This window comes from Callionymus lyra, chromosome 15, assembly GCF_982586985.1.
Source record: "Callionymus lyra chromosome 15, fCalLyr1.hap1.1, whole genome shotgun sequence".
Lineage (NCBI taxonomy): Eukaryota > Metazoa > Chordata > Actinopteri > Syngnathiformes > Callionymidae > Callionymus > Callionymus lyra.
Genome location: NC_141832.1, coordinates 9,547,314 through 9,566,320, shown reverse-complemented (window position 1 = coordinate 9,566,320; position 19,007 = coordinate 9,547,314). Strand labels below are relative to the sequence as shown.

At 38.9% G+C, this 19,007-nt stretch overlaps 2 protein-coding genes across 7 annotated transcripts in view; one reads left to right on the top strand and one right to left on the bottom strand.

The window, feature by feature from the left end:
- The window catches only part of septin9a (septin 9a), a 65,356-nt gene that overhangs the window by 23,827 nt on the left and 22,522 nt on the right, over positions 1-19,007 (top strand). For 2 of the 5 annotated variants that reach the window (XM_087808968.1, XM_087808971.1), the window contains one exon: positions 12,967-13,689. In XM_087808968.1, the coding sequence (XP_087665094.1) occupies positions 12,967-13,689 (723 nt within the window). Of the gene's footprint in view, positions 1-1,224; positions 1,463-4,411; positions 4,529-11,219; positions 11,311-12,966; positions 13,690-19,007 lie in introns of those variants that run through there. The other 3 variants (XM_087808969.1, XM_087808972.1, XM_087808970.1) reach the window with 3 other exon arrangements.
- LOC148064839 (uncharacterized) lies at positions 16,237-18,206 on the bottom strand. Of its 2 annotated transcripts, none has more exons than XM_087808973.1 (2): positions 18,088-18,206; positions 16,237-18,005 (listed from the first exon to the last, which is right to left on the bottom strand). In XM_087808973.1, exon 2 carries the CDS (start codon positions 18,001-18,003, stop codon positions 16,564-16,566), a length of 1,440 nt encoding a protein of 479 aa, XP_087665099.1. In that variant the 5' UTR covers positions 18,004-18,005; positions 18,088-18,206; the 3' UTR covers positions 16,237-16,563. The 2 variants fall into 2 exon arrangements, with proteins under 2 accessions (XP_087665099.1, XP_087665100.1); XM_087808974.1 differs by having other exon boundaries at positions 16,237-18,027; positions 18,088-18,121.

Sequence of the window (19,007 nt, the reverse complement as noted above, 5' to 3'; positions counted from 1 at the left end):
CTCACTTTATTAAAAACAAAACCAAAAGAACAGATAGAATAAATTAGATACAACTATTTTATCCAGTATATGTCCCGAAAACAAAAAAAAGATAACCACAAAACAATACAATTTGAAAAAGTTAATTTTTATTAAAGCATTTTTTTATGGAAGCAAATAAAATAAAATATTTTCGATTGAATTAAGTATTTTTTTTAATTCAAGCAACTTAAAAAAAACAACCTTTTTTTTAAATTTAAAATGTATATTTTTGGTTAAATCTACTTTTTTGTTCAATTAAATAACAAAGAAACTAATCGATGGACGTGGTGGTGAACCTTAGCTTTTTACACTTGAAGTTAAATAATTAAACCTGCGCTTTTTGTCCAGACCTTGTGATGGATTAATAAATATTAATTCATCTTTTGTGAATTTATACTTTGACAAAGGCTAATCGCGCTAGCTAAAACAGTCCCAAAAGTAGGGGGTTAGCGCCGCTGAAGCTAGCCGCCTAAGCTAACGTCACTACTTCATGGTGAAAAATATTTTAAAAAAAGAGCCTGTTTTTTGTTATTTAAGACTCACAGGAGAAAGTCAAGGCATAAACAATCCTGTAAAAAGTTGTCGTCACCAAATATGGGGAAACATGAGCAACAACGTTGGTTCTGTCCACAGGATGTTGGTCTACACGGTAAATGCCAGGATATACACTCATTGAACTGTGTGGCTCTGTTAAATACCCCATTACACACACACACACTCACACACACTCACACACACACTCATTCACACGGTCGTTAAGTCATTAAGCGAATTATTTATTGATGTCTGGCTGCCGGACCATGGCAGTGACCAGCGCTTGTGTGAGCTTGTACCGACCCATATTAGTCCTGAGACTCCTGGAGATTTCAAATCTGGAACCAGGAGTGATTTTTTTATTTATATTCACTCAGGAGGTAAAAAAAAAATCAACTTTGTCATGTGATCTGAGCGACAGGAAGTGAGTCGTGCTCCTCTATAAAGTGGTCCAAAAAAGTCTTCTTAGATAGGACCATTCCTGAGGCTGTCAGAAGGGAGGGAGATATGGAGGTAAGAGAAGAGGGGGAGGGCAGCTCGGGAAAAGGAAGGGAGAGAGAGAGAGAGAGAGAGAGAGAGAGAGGGCGGGTGGGGGGTTGTCATCGCTGGCTTATTGCAAACCCTGGAAGTTAAGAAAGGAGGAAAAGAAGAGGAGAATAAGTTGCCGGAGAGACTGGTGGGTTTGGATCCACTCGTCTTTTTCCCTCCCCTCCACTCCCTCGCTCGGACTCCTAATTTGGGATTCGTTGGAAAACCAGGACGGCGTCTTGACTTTTTCCCCTCGCTGGGTTAAAAAAAAGAAGGGAACCCTCTCTCCCCTCCCTTGACTTGCGTGGCTTCCCTCTCTTAAAAATGTCTGATTCCACTGTCAACGCTCACTTGGAAGGGATCATATCAGACTTTGAAGGTCAGTCGTCGTCGTCTTCACACGTGAGCAGATGTTTCTACACTTTAATCCTTGGACTTGTTTCTGTTGACTCGGGAGAGGAACACCTGGCACACCCACCCCGGTCGACTCCTCTTCTTCGCCCCCTCTTCCTCTTTTCATCCACAGATTCCCTCCTGTCATCCCTCTCCTCCCACTCCCTCGCTTCCTCTTTCCCTTCTCTCAGCGTTCCGTCCATCCTCGGCCTGTCCTGAGAAACACTAGGAATGCATCTGCACTTGTCCCGGAGAGTCTCCTCCGTCAACACCGACTTTTTGTGGGTGGAGGGGTTTCTTTAGATATTTAAAAGTGGGTCAAAAATAGAGGGAAATACCTCTTTGACACGGATGTGCAACATGATAAATGGGCCTGTTTTACCATCTGATCCCAGTTACAAGTCGAGACATATCAGAAAAAACTTCCTTAAGTAAATTTGAATTAAATGTATATGATCATTTTTAAATTAAGATTCAAATACCATTAAATACATGCATTCTTTTAAACCATTATAATAAATAAATGCTTAACAATTGTCTTAACAATGAGTTTTGTTTTCATAAAAAGAAAAGATAAAATAAGGAATTAGCTTTTATTATTATTATGTTTTAAATCAGAGTCAGTTAGCAACATGCTAAGTAAACAACAATTTTAGTTCTGAAATACAGATCACTTTTTGTATAGTATAGATGACAGCTTGTTAGCATAATGCTAGCTGAACTACGATCAGATTTCCTTTGGAATAACAGAAAACTGTGGTTAGTAGTTTAGCTAGTTGTTTTAAAATCATAACTCTTAGCTAGTGACTCAGTTAGCAAGATGGCAAGTAAACAATAAGCTTTGTTTAAAATACAGATCACTTTTTTGAGAAAGAAAAGAATAGATGACACACCGTTAGCATAATGCTAGCTGAACTATGATCAGATTTCCTTTGAAATAACAGAAAACTGTGGTCAGTAGTTTAGCTAGTTCACGTCATGATAATAGATCATGAGCCAATCAGCAATACGCCAATTAAAGTATCTTGATCAATTTTGGAAATCTGGCTAAATAAAAGAAGTATTAGTGAGAGAAAAAATGACATTTTGGCTGTTCATTAGTGACATCAAGTTGACTAGTCAGAAAACATAGAAAGAATCAATAGTTGTGGCCTCTAGTAAAATTATAAATATAAAAACTGGGAAGAAAAATTATTATTAGTTGAGCCAGGTCGCGCTATGACAGCAAGTTAGCTCATGAGTCACATGGCAACAAGCTTCCTAAATAACACACTTGAGTTCTTGTTAAAATTACAGAGAACTTTTTGGGAAAGGAAAATATAGTTGAGAGCCAGTTAGTGAAATGCTAAGTAAACTAAAATTAGATTCTATTAGAATTACAGAATACTGTGGTGAAATGAGGATTGGTAGTTTAGCTAGTTTACACCATGACTGTATATTTACAGTACAATAAATAATCTAAACTTTAAGTACAGTTGTGGACGGACAGCTCGCAGTAAGCGAAATACTAAGTAAAATACTGAACTTCTCATGAAATTTAGGAAATCTTGTTAAATTACAGACGTATGAACTAGCATCGTGACTTTTAGTTAACTAGTTAGCATCTTGACAGTTATCGATAAAAAGTTTAATAAACTTTAAGTAGAGTTCAGAATCAAAGGACAGGAAAAATAGGAAAGGCAGTAGTTTTGCTCGACAATGCTAGCAGTTAGCAAAATGCTAAATAAAATACCAGTCAACTTATCATGAAATTTAGGAAATCTTGTTAAATTACAGACACATGAACCAGCATTGTGACTTTAAGTTAACTAGTTAGCATCTTGACAGTTTTTCATAAAAAGTTTAATAAACTTTGAGTAGAGTTGAGATTCAAAGGACAGGGAAGAAAAGGAAAGACAGTAGTTTTGCACGACAATGTTAGCAAAATGCTTAAAAAAAAAACCAACAGTAGGCTTTTTGTTGAAGTTCAGAAATCTACTTAAATTACAGATACTGTATATAATGATTTAGAAAAACAAAGGTTTTGACAATTGTTAAGTAAACTTTTAGTAGTTATGATTCAGCTGAAGCAGTTAGCAAAGTGTTTTTTTTTTTTCAAACCCACCAGTAGCCTTTTTTTAAATATGGGAATTTTGTATAAGTTGACTAGCATCTTGACAGTTTTCGATAACAGTTGAATAAACATTTAGTCGAGATTTGATTTAAATTGACGGCAATAAAAGGAAAGATGGTTTTGGCGATATTTTGCACGACAATGCTAGCAGTTAGCAAAAAGCTAAATTAACTTTAATAATTCAGAAAAAAAGTAGGTTGTTAGCTCAGTTAGCTAGCACAAGTTCATTAGCATCATGCTTGCCAGTGATATAACCAGTACAACAATAATCAAACTAGAGTTTACAGTTATGTTTTGTTAAGAAAAACATTCTTTATTGTGCGGCAGCTCCACACTTCAGAAAGAAAACGAAACTCGGAGTCAACTTTAAGTGTCGGTGCTGTTTTTCCTCCACTCCTGCTACAGCCAAACAGCCACACCCGTGCACAGCTCCAGCTCCTTTTATTTAAAGTTGGCAACGGAAGAAAACTTTTGTTTTTTTGGAAGTGTTACTCGCAGGAACATCTGCTCGTCCATCTCACTCGGGATGGGAATCATTTCTTGTCGTTTGACTATCTGAGTGAGAGAGAGAAGTTTTTTTTCTTTTCTGCCCACGAGGCTGATGACCTCAGCTGTGACCCTTGCTTTCTCCCTGGAACAGACACAGATCGTTGACCGGGGCCCGCCGGGCCTTCCTCTCTCGCATATTTATACACTGTCACTGCTCCACTGAAAAGAGATCTTCTTTTGTGCGGTGTGTAAACATACATCATGTCTCGTGTCCCGTGACGCATCAGACATCTGCCATCTATTGATCCGCCTCCCGACGACGCCGGGCCAGCTGCTGTCAGGTCCGTCCATCTCCGGTCGTGTTTCGTAGAAAGAAGTCGAGAAGGAAATTCCACTGGAGCGGTTTCTTGCGGTCGTCGGTCGACGGGTGGATTTAAACTCACGATTCTGGTAAAAAAAAAAGAACCCACCCTTGACTAATTGTGATCAGGAGCCTTTATTAGAACAGGTTTGTCATAATAGGAGGTTCTAAATGTAACAAGGCGACGTGGAAACTGTCATTATTGGTTTGAACTACTAGTTAAATGTGGCTGCAGGTTTTTATTTAAGCTGCTCTGTAATCGTTGTTTTTTAATGCTTGTGGTGTTCCAGCACATTTTCCTCGGGTCCTGACTGATAGTGTTTATGTTCTTGGAGATATGCTGCGGAGAGAAAAGCGATGATAGCTCAGTGAGTCTCCGGGTCTTATCAGCTCTATCGGCCGGAGCTACTCTCACCAGTTAAAACAGGTTTCCTGCTAATGACGCCAGCAGCAGGAAAACACAAAGGGTCACAGAGAGAGAGAGGAGGGTTTCACACTCGTAGGATGGAAACTCTGAGAGCTAATATTCCAAACCTCGCAGTCGTGATCAGGGTCACTGTATGGAAGTGGAGTTTTGTGTACGCTACGTTTCACCAGCTCTAGCACTGTGTTTAAAATGATGTTGATGTAAATATGAATCTACTTTTTCTGGTCATTTTTACTATAGTAAGTAAGTTATAGTTATTTGTAAAGCACCTTTATAGACAAGGGTCACAAGGTGCTTAAACAATTAAAAGCAATACACGTTCAAAAATAGTTTTTAAGGATCAGTAAAATGTGAGTTCTCCTACTAGAGCGGGTCAGAATTCTCCTTCTTGTTTAGACAAATGCAGTTTCCACATGTATGGAAAGTCTCAATCTAATTGCTAGTTAACCATGAGTATAACATGAGAAGACAGTTATCTGTTGCTATTAAATACATACGTATTAAATTATCAATTTTTAATAAGTTTAAAAAGCAAATAGTCGTAAAGGAGTTGAAGGGTGAACATCTTACCTAAAATCTGGCACTCAAAATGTTTTGTTGGATGGATGGATGGATGGATGGGTAAATACGTAGATGGATGGATGGATGGATACATAGATAGATGGATAGATGGATAGATAGACTCAATAGTCAGTTAGAGTAACAAGTAACAAGCTAAGTAAACTACAGACTGAGTTCTTGTTAAAATGTAGTTGATAACCAGTTTACGAAATGGAAAGTAAACTACGAGCAGCTTTTATTAAAATAGCAGAAAACTGTGGTAGAAACAAGGATTGGTAGTTTAGCTAGTTTACATCATGATGGTATATTATTAGGCAATAATAATAAAGTAAATATAACAAAATAAAACACTAGCAGAATTATTATCATGGTTTCAAAGTCTTAATAAATGGCCAAAATATTATTGGCAAGAAAATCAGAAGAACATTTGCATTCACTTTGAATAGTTTTGATTCAACTGATGTGGCGCCAGTTTGCGCGACAATGCTAGCATTGTTCAAGTTTGGAAATCGCGTTCAATTACAGACTAAATTATTTACAGAAACTCAGTTCAATTGCATTATGACTTTAAGTTAACTGGTTAGCATATTGACAGATTTGGATAAAAGTTGATTATACTTTTGATTCAACCGACAGAAAAAAAAGACGATAATGGCGCTAGTTTGCATGGAAATGCTAGCAGTTAGCAAATTGCTAAAAACAAACACCAGTAGACTTTATGTTCAAGTTGGGAAATCTTGTTTAATGTGGCCCACAGTATGGTTGGCCTCAAATAACAGATGGATGATCATGTTAATATCGTATCTATTAAGACAGGCGTGTCCAAGTATGGCCCGAGGCCCATTTGCGGCCCTGAAAAACTGTATTATACAGCAAGAGAATAAAAGAATAGACATAATTTGCCATTATTATTATTTACTTGTCACATGTGGTTTTTATGAGCAGGCCAATAAAAACACCACAAAGTGAAGCAGCTAAGTGTCGATGCTAATTATTTAAGACCAAAATTGTTTTGGTTCTGGTTAAAGAACTTTCTAGTATGATTTCACCGTTGACATTTGGCCCCCAGCTCCTCCTTCCGTTATGGAATGTGGCCCTCTTTGAAAAGAGGTTGGACACCCCTGTATTAAGATGTCTGTGTTTAAGATAAGCCAAGTTATCGTTGTCAGAAATGATCCAGAGACTTCTAACAGGGGGATGTAGATACAGTATATAGAGCCTAAAAGAATGAAAATACAATATCACACTCAGAGTCATATTTCCTGTTACAGGAGGTTTGGTGACTACACAACTATACTGGAGAATTTACTGCTAAAATACTTGTGTGATTAAGTTTGACTCCCTTGGTCCAGAGACTGTGTAAGGCAGGATGTGTTGTGTCTTGTGACATCGTGGTTTGCGGCAAGTACTATTTTTATCAAAAAAATCTAAATTAATAATAAATACAAAATACATTTGTTAATGCATTAGAACTATTTATACATGATCATACTTTGACATTATGAGTGACGCATAAATACAGTCAAAGGGTTTAGTGGAAAAGAATATCGTGATATATCGGTATATAGATACTTTGTAACACCTCTACTCTGTCATGCATTCATTTCACTTTTGCAATATATTTCAATATCGCAACATCTACAAAAAAACTTCTTTATAAAACGACCCTTTTTAGATGACTAAAAAGGAGAAATTCAAACGCTCTAGGATTCTACCATATTATCTTTATCCGACCGAACTAACTCCTATGAATCCTCAAGTGCCTCCGCGAGAAGATTCCGAGAGGTCAGGAATTAGAGCGTCTTTCACAACATCAAAAAAAAAAGATAAAAGCACCGTCTCGCTCCTGCTACGTCCTGTACATGCTACACTGGAGAACAGATCAGAAGCACCATGTGATTTTTTTTTTCTTCTGGAAGTTTAATCATGTGTCAAAGCACAAAGTGTTAGTTCCCCCGTGTCTAATTGCATGTTAGTGGAAAAACATCATGCTTGGCTGCAGAGGCTTTTCTTCTTGTCAGCTCGCGAGTTTGTGGCCACTTTTGAAAAAAAAAAAGAGAGGAATACTGGGTCCGAACCAGATGGTGCTTCAGTTTTTAGATGAAGGGAATGGTAATGAGTTGTTGGCGGAAACTTAGCCTCTTAAATTAAAGTTTATACGGTATTTTCGCGGGGGGAAGAATGCGTGGCCGCAAAGAGGATCAGTAGAAGAAGAAAAAAAAAGTCTTTATTTCTTTTATGACTGCTGGTCAGTTACACACAAACTGTAGGAGTTATTAGGTTCAAAAATAAGTACTACTTTCTCAACCTTGTGGAGGTTTTTTTTGTTGTTGTTGAGGAAGCGCTGTGGATGTTGTGTGAGAGGCGAGGAAACACAAAGGGTGGGTTTCCTTCGAGGGGTTTGGAAGGAGATGACGGATGGCAGCCGCGGTCGGATGTAAACATAGCCTGGTCGACATCGTCTCGCCTGCACTGCGGATGTGTTTGGAATACTTTTATGACAAATATTACCACAAAATACAACAGAGATTCAAAGAAAATATGTGTAGAATTCTAACAAAACTATAATACTCGTAGAAGCTCATCAATGGACCGGATCAATATACTGTATATATATATAGATATATGTATATATCTATATATACTTTTTAAGTACATGTTCCCAAGGTATAGCTCCACTACTATGCAATTATATAGTGATTTAAACATCTAACAAAAAGAGGGAGTGTCCTGCTCGACCACGCTCCTGCTAAATCTGGACACCTAGAGGGGGGCGGGGGGCACATAATATCATCCCGGGGGCCTCAAATGGTCTGCGGACCATGAGTTGAGAGTACAAGTATCTTGTCAGGATGCCCGTCGGAAGTTTTTCTAGAGAGGTTTTCGGTCCAGCCACAAGAATGTCTGGACGTTCTCCCGTATCAGCAGCTGAAATAAAGTGAAATAACTAGATTAGATTAGATTAGACAGACTTTATTAATCTGGAGATCTCCTTCGGGAAATTCGATTTCCAGTTTCCAGCAGGAAGGTAAAGCCAGTTTCATAAGAGCAAGAACAAGAACAAAGTGCAAATTAAAAAGAGCAAAGTACAAAGAGATGACAAAGTGCAATTATAAAGAGCATAAAACTAGAGAATAAATATTGTTTAGGCATTTAATTTTTATTTTCTGAGTTATTAAAATACCCACATACAAAATACAACCTTTCAGTATAAAAATAATTTAATTCATAATTTGTACATTTGAAAGGTTGTATTTTTTTAAATTTTAGAAATTTTCAAATTTAGTTGTTTTTTTTTACACATAGAGTTTGATATTGTAATTCCAATTATTCAAAGATATATTTTCTAAATTCAATATTTTTCAATTCATAGCCTTTTGAAATCAATAAAAATATGTTGGTACAGTAGTGCCATCTTACCAGACTCATCCAATCGAGCCCTGATCCACCTCGCTCTTACTTTTGAATTCACACCAATTACTAACATTACTTACAAATAGCTGAAATCTTACCTTTGCGTTGGAATTAATTGACTTTCTACGTCTTTCAGCCAATCATGTAAGCGTCACATGATTGGCTGATAGTTCGATCAAGTAGCTCTGCGCTCTATTGGTAATGTCTGGCGGCTCTACTATACCAACATTATTATATTGAATTTAAAAGGTTAAAAATTAAGAATTTGATGCTTGAATTATTGGAATTTGGAATATCAAACTTTATGTCCTCATTTTGAAAATACATTTATGTATTTTAAATCAAATATTAAACACCTTATTATTGGATAAGTCTTCAGTTATGTCTGTTAAACCTCTTTCCGCCCAAATTTAAGAAGAAAAAATCCTGTAAAATCAAAACATGAACAAGCTAGCTTAAACATTTAGCTCCATGTTTACACTCCAGCCCTTTGGTCGAACGCACGCCTCGTACACGTCAAGCCGAAACATGCGACCGTGTGTGAAGAGAACCTTCAACATCCCACTAATGACTATTGACTCAGCGAGAAGTGATGTTGCTGTAGCACGACAGCCATCAATGCTCTCGACGTGTTCGCGACTTCCTGAGGTAAAGCAGGCCTTGTTTTGCTTCTTTTTTTTCCCCTCCACACGGCTGCTTTTGACACGGTGTCGCGAGCCAAAAAAAGAAACAACTTCCATAAAAGATACAGTGTTTCGGAGCCGACGGCAACGCTCTCAGGTCGCATAAATCCAACGTGGAGTTCCGTACGGTTCCCTAAGAAAACTATTTTTCCTCGTCTCGTGTTTCTCACTTTGTGTAGCCCCGACATTGTTATCTTCATCCGACAAAATCTCCACACATCATGTGAGTTCACGGCTGTGAATAATAAGATACTGAGAACACTGGCACCTCTGTCTTTCTCTTTTTTTTCCCCCTGCTCATATTAAATTATATTATTTCATACATGTCGCACAAAGAGCTTGTTGTGAGGAGAGAACATGATATCTGGAGCTTTAAGGAGACAGTGAGAAGTATTGTTTCATGCAGCTTTGTGTCGTGCCATAATTAAATGCTAGAATTGACACGTCAAGTAAACAGAAACGAGGATTTTTTTTTTTGTTGGTGGTGGTGGTGCGGATCAAATGCTGAGCAAACAGAAAACCACTTCCTGTCCTGCACGAGTTGATAAAAGAGTGTGATCTTGTACAAAGACTCAGCCACAGAAATCCTACTATCATTCCTTTATCCTTCGTCAGGTCACGAGGGAGCAGTTCCGTCACTGATTTCCAAACTTTTCCGTTTCCGAGAGCCAGTTTAGACTCGGAGATCCAACGAGTGTTTCCATGAGTTTTCATCATAACTTTGCAGCCTGAAGAAACATTTGTTTTATTGTTTTATTGTCAGTGAGAGTTCCACCAATTAAGGGTTTTCTTGGGTACAATTATGCAACATTAAACATAAATAAAAAAGTTATTATTTTACCAATTCAAAGATGATTTACTAGGTTGATAACGTAATGTTTAACAAGGAAATGATGTGAAAACCAATAGTGATAATAATATAGTGTTCTTAAAGGCAGAAATCATTTCCCAAAAGACCCCAAAAGAAGAAATCAAAACTGTATTTCGACTGATATAAAATACAAATTCCTTGATCTTCAGAAATACTTTTCTTTTATTTCAGGAAAGTAAAAGAAAGTTGAAAAAATATGTTTTTCAACAGCCTCTGATCATTGACTTCCAGGGAAAAAGGGGCTTCTCTCTTGTCATTTTTGGATCACAACTCAGACGCCTGTACCCCAGGATTTCCTTCTTTGAGCCAAAGTCTCTTCTTTAAAAAAAAACTTTCTTACAGACAAAAATGTTTTTATTTATTTAGAATGTATGATAAATAACAAAGGTAAAACGAAATTGAAAGTCTGAAGACTCAAGGCAGTATTTTTGATTGAAATATTATTTATTTATTTATTATTTGCTAACTACTTCCTGTAATGGAGAACCACATGACCGGAAATAAATCAATTATTAGACACGAATTTTAATAAACGCACAAAAACCGGACTCTTATTTTTTTAAACGTAGTTATTTTTAAGCTAAATTTTATAACAATAAATTCACAATTTATTAATTTATTTTCTTGTCCCGATACTATTGCGTCATCCACCAGCTGTCAATCATCAGTCGTGTAGGGGGCGTGGTCAGCTCGTGCCCCTCAGCATCAGGTGTGTTCGCCAAAGACACGGATTGACTTCGGAACTTTACTTTTTACATAAACCGTTTTAAAATACTTTTTCATCCATTCAAAACCTTTTTATTTTATTTTATTAACCGTAACCTTGTCATTTGAAAGTGTTTTTTGATTTTATTTTGGTTGCTTGTTTATCGACGAGCAAGATGCTAACCACGTACGTGAAGCGTGTCAAATCCGGTAAGAAACTTTGATTCAAAAGTATTAAAAATGACGACGAAAAGTCTGACAAACTTGCAAATATTTGACGTTTTTTCTCGTTTTTAACGTTGTTTTTGTTCTTGGGCGACGTTTTGAATCCAGTGAGATTTTCTCTTTCATATTTAACGAATTAACGTCCAATACTTTTAACTTTTTTGTTTATTTTTAATAACAACAGGTTACTAATGTCAAAGTTTACCCGCACAGAACTAGTATCTAAGACGGTTTCCTTCTAAAATAAAAATGTTTACCCAACAAAACTCTGTACATCCTCGCGTTTTCAACCATTTTGTAATAATAAATGACTCAAATAACAATGAATTGAACTATGAACTATCACTCATGAGGTTAAAAAACAATAGGACATGATGCATAACAAAAACAAATCAAATAATATACATTCAAAAATATATTTTTGACTTGCTTTGAAATATCTACAATGTACTTAAAGTACGTTTAAAGTTGGAAGAGAATATAGAGTATAGTATCACCATATATTGTATTGTGAAACCCTAGTAGCAAGTAGTGATGTGTGTTGGCAAGATTCTGGTAATACTATATGTATCATGATACGGGGACAATTATACATTGGGATACTGTAAGTGCAAGGATAAATATGTGTAGTATTGTACTTGACTCTGGTGTGGCAGTATTTACAGACCACTTGACTCTTGACGAAGTCGTAACTGCTTTCATTTGTTTTGAAAACAAAATATGTCCAAACATCAGCTTTTAAAAACTGCTGGAGTCACTGTATCCTCTCGTCCTCAGTCGTAACTGCTTTCATTTGTTTTCAAACCAAAATATGTCCAAACATCAGCTTTTAAAAACTGCTGGAGTCACTGTATCCTCTTGTACTCGGTCATAACTGCTTTCATTGGTTTTCAAACCAAAATATGTCCAAACATCAGCTTTTGAAAACTGCTGGAGTCACTGTATCCTCTTGTACTCGGTCATAACTGCTTTCATTGGTTTTCAAACCAAAATATGTCCAAACATCAGCTTTTGAAAACTGCTGGAGTCACTGTATCCTCTCGTCCTCAGTCGTAACTGCTTTCATTTGTTTTCAAACCAAAATATGTCCAAACATCAGCTTTTAAAAACTGCTGGAGTCACTGTATCCTCTCGTCCTCAGTCGTAACTGCTTTCATTTGTTTTCAAACCAAAATATGCCCAAACAACAGCTTTTAAAGCTCCTGGAGAGTCCACTGTATCCTCTCGTCCTCAGTCATCCCCGTGTTTTCATGGTTCCATTTGCTGCGTAGGAATTAATGACTGCTGCCATCTTGACATTTTAACTGTAACACAAAAATGAACAATCACTGTGAATGTTTGCAAGTTCATTGTAAATACAATTTAATTTAGCACTTCCTTGAACTGTAAGCCATAAAATAACTATATTGACAAAATAATACATGATTTAAAAGCCTAAATAAAGAATAATTGATACAGTGTTTTAGTTTATTTTGACACTGTAATGAAAAAACATTGCAGTCTTTGGCCCGAACTGACAGAAAATTGAAGTACGATTAAAGTTTTGTACTAACGACTATTTTGTTTTCATTAAATATGGATATAAAAGCCTGATTCATACGAGTGCCTCTGAATCTAAAGCTGATCTTCTCTGTGTTCCAGCACTGAAACGTTCGTTTGAAGTGGAGGAGTCTGACTCCCCCCTGACCCGTCGGACCACCAACCCCCTTCGCTCCTCCACCTCCTCCACCTCCAGCCAGAGGAGCTTCGACACCAGCTCCCGCAACTCCGACCACTCCTCCAACAGATCGTCGCCCTCCGAGTCCTCCAACCCTCGCTCTCCGAAGACCGGGATGAGGCGCCTGGAGCTGTCGGGGGTCCGCAACACCGAGGTGCCGTCCTCCCGGCGCACGGAGATCTCCATCGAGGTGTCCTCCAAGCAGGTGGACAACTCGCCCAGCGCCGGGATCGCTCGCTTCGGCCTCAAGCGACCCGAGGTCAGCCTGGCCTCCAGGACCGCCGGGCTCCAGGACGGACCCTCCAACTCCATCCCCACGCACAGGCGGGCAGAACTCACGCGGTCGAACGAGCCGCCGGCCCCGCCCAAAAGAATGGATTCCCAGGCTTCTACAAATTCGAGGATACCAGAGCCCCCCCAGAGGAGAGCGGAGCTCCCCTCTCCCGGTCCGGAGGGGACGATCCGGAGACCGGAGATGCCGGTTTTCAGACAGCCGGATGGTCTAGGGATGGGTGGCGGAGCGGAGAACAACAACGGCAACCATCCTCCTCCGGCACCGAGCGCTCCTTTACCCACCTTGACGGACCACCGGGTGGAGCGAGTCCAGTCCCCCGTGTCGGATCACCCCTCAACCCGACCCACGGAGAGTGAGTACGGTTTCCATACATTCTTGAGCCGGGCCTTCATTTCGACGTCGTCCATATTCACACGAGTAGTTCCTCATAGATACTGGGATTCTGCTAAAAACATAATTTTTAGCAGAAACTATTCATATTTTCAAATTATTTATGAAGCAGGTTAAAGCAAATAAAAAAAAATATATATTATATTGGTGCCATCACACTATTAAAAGCTTGGATTTACAATGTTGGAACCTTTTTTAAAATTAAAAAAGAACATATGTTTTTGAATAATTCAATTCAATTCCTTTTTATGTCCTATACGCGCAAAGAAATTGACAAATAAAACTGTTATATGGTTTGATGTATTATAAGGTTGAATTTATTTTTTATTGAATAATGTAATTTAATTTCTATTTTTTTTTTTAATAATTCACATAAAAAAGAAAAAGGATGATTTTTAAAGTTTTATTTTTATTATTTATTATTATTACTTACTTACTTATTTAAAGGCTTTGATCAAATAACTCTTTTCTTATTTTTATAGTTTGTGGCCTTTTAAAGTCAGTTTGTCCATTTGTTGGCACTGTTATAAAGTTTTATATTACATTTTAAAAGGTAAAAAAATAACAAAATATATATATTGAATTTATTTGTTTTGATTTACAATATAAAAACCTCTGTGTAAAAATTAAGAAGCTGAAGCAAATTCAACCTTTCAATATATAAACAGTTTAATTGTATCATTAAAAGTGAAAAAAAACAATTCAATAAGAAAAATCTGAATATTTGAAACGTTTAATTCAACCATTCAATATTCTTTTATTCTTATTATAAATTACTTTATTTTATATTTAACCAGGAAAAAAATCTCATTGAGAATGTGGGGAAACATCTTTTTATTTTCCTATATATTTTAACTGTGTATTGTTTTTAATTGTTAAAGCGCTTTGTGACCCTGGTCTAGAAAGATCTTTACAAATAACCTTCACTTCACTCACTGGAGTCTCGGGGCGAACTGGTGGGACAACAGAAGTTGGATATTAAAAGTCAGGATTAAAGTAATGACAGCCAGAAGGAAAACAGAGGCGCAGTCTTGTGACATTGTTTGTTCCTGGTCTTTGAATGTAGGTCACGGTGGCGAGGAGTTGAGAAAATACTTCCACACATGGAAATAAGGACTTTACCGTGCAGCAGCTGTTGAATATAGAATCTTGTGGCGTCATTTAAAACTCATTTAAAGTTTAACCTACAGTAAGAATGAGACGGTTAAATACACACTGCTTGGATTTCTTTTCCTCCCCAAAAAAATGTCTGTGTGGTGAAGGCAGATGAGCTCAGACTATTTTCCTCTATAACACATTGTTGCACTCATTTGAACCATATGGGTTTTTTTTGTTGGTGTACAGGGCAGGAGAAGTACAACCTTATACACCTTAAACCGAGAACCAAAACTCTTACCAGCTATAGTATAGTTTTAGGATTATTTATTTGAACCTGGTCAGTTTCTGTCATTTTGAAGATATTTTTAATTTTATTATTTGTTTATTTGACAATTAGAGACTCAACGTGACATTCTGTCCGGATCTGTTAACTAATAAATGTTTATTTAAAATAAAAAAAAAACCCAAACTATTTTAAATAATAGACAAATAAACAGATAATCTGACTTTAGATTTGACTTTTGGCTCCATCTTCTGGGGAAAAAAAAGGATTTCTTTCATTTTAAACAGGCAAAGTCTTGCAAATTTTCGCATACAAGTCATGACACATTATCCCGTACGTTAAAATTTGGCCCGTTTATTTATTATAACCTCCACTTAAAGAAAAAAAAAAGAGGTCGTAAACGTTGCGTCCTTTTGGTAGTTTGGCTTCTCCAGAAATAACTAATAGGAAAACTTTACCTTTTTATTAAAATAAAAGAACTCAACTTTCATGTGAGCGTGGCAGAGGTATGTGCCTTCTTAGTGCTTTTCTACTTACAAAGAATAGAATGCAATAGATTATAATTCAGTTTCGTCTCCAAGTGTTGCAAATCTCAGATGTTTTAATGTTCTTGTGCAATAAATGTTGCTAAATGTGAGGGAGGGTTGAGATCGGCTGTGCTTCCTGTTGTGCTGCATAGTCATACCAGGTTAAGAACGGGCTGCGTCACAGCAACAAGTAATTGGTGGTTAATTGGATTAAGATCATTCCATTGGCTCAGATTAGGGAGGAGTGGAAGGAGTGAGGAATGATAAACAGAGGTTGATAAACAAAGGTAAAAAGTGGAACAAAGTTTAATGAATGGGTGAAGATACTTTTCATTTATTTTTTTGAGTTTTTGAGTCAATGGAGTTTTGTAACCACACCAGGAATCATCAAGGCTGCCATTATTTGTTTATTTTTTTTAAAAGTACTTCCACCCACTCGCCAACTTGTGAACATGTTATCGCAAGAGTTTAAACTTTCCACCCACACAGTTCTGCCTTTTTTTACTGAGTCATCATCCAAGGTCCGAAATGTAGTTTTATACAATTAAAAAAAAAACTTTGTGCTTGTGCTGGTCACGAGTGTTTATCATTGAACACACAATTTGCTTTTTGACAGTTTATTTATTCATTCATTAGATACACTTTTCTTATAAAAAAACAACTAAAAAAAACAACAAGAATCTCATTATACAACCGCATTGAAAATACATTCATTACGACCAAAAATATTCAACTGTACAAAATATTTTACAAGTTCTCTGTTCAAGCTGCGTCTACTTTTTGTAGGACCAAAAAAAATATTTGATTTTCAGCAGTTTTGTTCGTTTCAACGTCACATCTGAATTGATTGTCTAGGCCATACGTTTGATGTCAAACACACACAGTACACACATTATTCACAGTCTATGCTACCGCTACGTTCTCCATGTCACACCCAGCAGGGTGTGCCCACCTCAACGAGTCTGTCTCTGAGTACGAACCGGGCCTGGACCTCTGGGGCGATGGTCATGCTGGACTGGTACTCGAAGAAGTGGTGCTGGCTGTCGGACGGTGTGAACTTCGTCGCCCACTGCCACTGCCAGAATTCATATTCATTGGTATTCTTACTCGCGTCTTTGTAGAATCCGACCCAGGCGTCTTTGAACGTGGACCTCCAGTCTCTGAAGGTGCGATCTACGAACAGGCGAGCGCAGGCTTTGCCGTCCTTCACGAAGAGTTGCAGACTCGCGTTGTAGCCCGGGATGCTGACCCACGACTGGCTGGTGAACTCCGGTCCTTTGGTGATCTCCTGCGCCGGCACCTTCCAGAAGCACATCTCCGTCCTGACCTTGTGCAGTCGGGCGTGGAGTCCCTCGTTCAGGGCCACCGACGTGTCGCAGAAGCCGTCCGGCGTGCTTATGCATTTTCGGTAACATGACTCCACGATTCCTTTTTTGTAAAGCACGACCATCACTTGCTCCTTCAGGCGATGGTGAGGAACGCCTCGCCACGTGATTCTGGCTTTTCCCTTTTCTCCGGTGCTCACCAGCACTTGAATGCTGTCCTGGACCAGGTGCGGTTGCAAACGCACGGGAATGGGACGTTGGTAGTGATAAGTGCTGCTCGGAATGTTGACGACGACATCTTTTTTCTGAATCTTGTTGGCCTTCTTCGGTGCGTTGTTGTTGTTCCTCACGGAGTTCTTCTTCTCGATGACGATGAAGAGAAAGAGTCCCAAACACGCCAGCTCCTTCCATTTGATCCGAATGTTCTTCAGCTCCTGGTCGGTGACGTCGTCCTGGAAGCCGTCCCTGAGCTCGGACAGTACCTGCTGATCTTCCACGGAAAACTGCCTGATCTCCCTCAGGAGGTGGGTGGTGATCTGGTAGGTGCGGTCCGGGTCGTAGTTGGTGCCGGCGTGCCGACCGTAATGCTGCGTGATGTAAACCTCGTCGACGACGGGTTGGTTGTGCCCCCGAGCGTTCTGCCTCACCCTGAAGACGATCCGGTCCAGGTTCCCCCTTCCTCGGAACTCGTTGGGCGGATCGAGAACGTAGTCGGGGAAGTCGTCCAAGTTGTTCTGATCCTCGTTGAGGTTCCCGACGGTGTAGTACTGAAGGTTCCCGCGGGGGAGCGCGTTCAGCATCCCCTCGTAGTTCCCGTAGTGATGCGCGCCGTAATCCCCGAGGTCGAAGTTCAGATAAATGACGTCGTTGTTGTCGATGTGCACGGCGTTGGCGAACCAGTGGAGCAGCAGGAGGCTGTGCTTCGGCACCGAGCCGCCAAAGTCAAGCTTTTTCAGTTGTTTGATCGTGTTGAGCTTCTGCACGGACGCGCCCGGGCTGAGCGCTGCCAGCAGAACCAGACCCGTGAACAAAAGGATCGTCATGGCTGCGAAGATATGGAGTCGACGCTGGTGTCAAAGGTGTCAAAGAATAGTCTTTAGGAAGAGTAAAAAAAAGTCGGAGCTCACCTTCTCACTCTTATCTTCCCGCCTCTGTTGTGAGCCCGGTCTCTGCCTCGACTCTTATACTCACTCTGGGTTTTGTTTATCTGGAAATGAAACCAGGAAGTGTTGCAGCTCAGTTTCAGTTACCCAGTGAGGTCTCGAAAGCGATTGCATCATCACTGGGTTTGGAAAAGGCATTTTTGAGGTCGAAGGTTGTTTTGAATTGAGGCTTTTAAAACCCAGTTTTAATTATGATGGACGGATAAAACTTTATTGATCCCTCTGGAGGAAAATTGTTTCTTCATCGGTGTGATCTTGACTTATCGAGGATAGAAAACAAACGTCCTATACTCGTGTAATTCGTCAGGATTCCTTTACATTTGTGAGGAAAATTAAGTTTGCACTCGACTGTTTGTATCATAGTATTTTTTTTTTACAGACAAAAACACATGATGGGAGTGGGACGAGTAAATGAGACTAATGAAAAGGTGAACATACTATTTGTAGCTATTTAAAACAGAAAAAGGCCAAACTAGAAACTGTTTATTAATATTAAATAATAAAGAACGTCATAATTTGAACAGCGTCAGCTCCCTCGGTAACCAGCAGGGGGTGCTGTCACACCAGTTGTCCTTCTCGCTCGCCCTAAACTGTATCTACAGATGTTTGGACTCATCCAGGAGGGTTATTTATGAGTGATAAATCAACCAGAGTTCTCCTGTAAATAAAATACTGTACTAGTATATTCCTGTTATACATGTATGTATATAGACGATCCCTGTGTGTTTCCATGTTATTCCCGATCATCCATCTTGGTCGTGAGCTTCCCTGGGGGGAGGCCACATGGAATGCCGATGTCCAAACTCACCGTCGTCCATCTGCCAGAAACATGACAACATGTTAGCGCTTCCTGGCCCCAAACCAACCCCCCCCCCCCCCCCCTG

Bases quoted from the DNA above. Each gene is read 5' to 3' on its own strand.
- LOC148064839 (XM_087808973.1), bottom strand. From the start codon at position 18,003: ATGACGATCCTTTTGTTCACGGGTCTGGTTCTGCTGGCAGCGCTCAGC.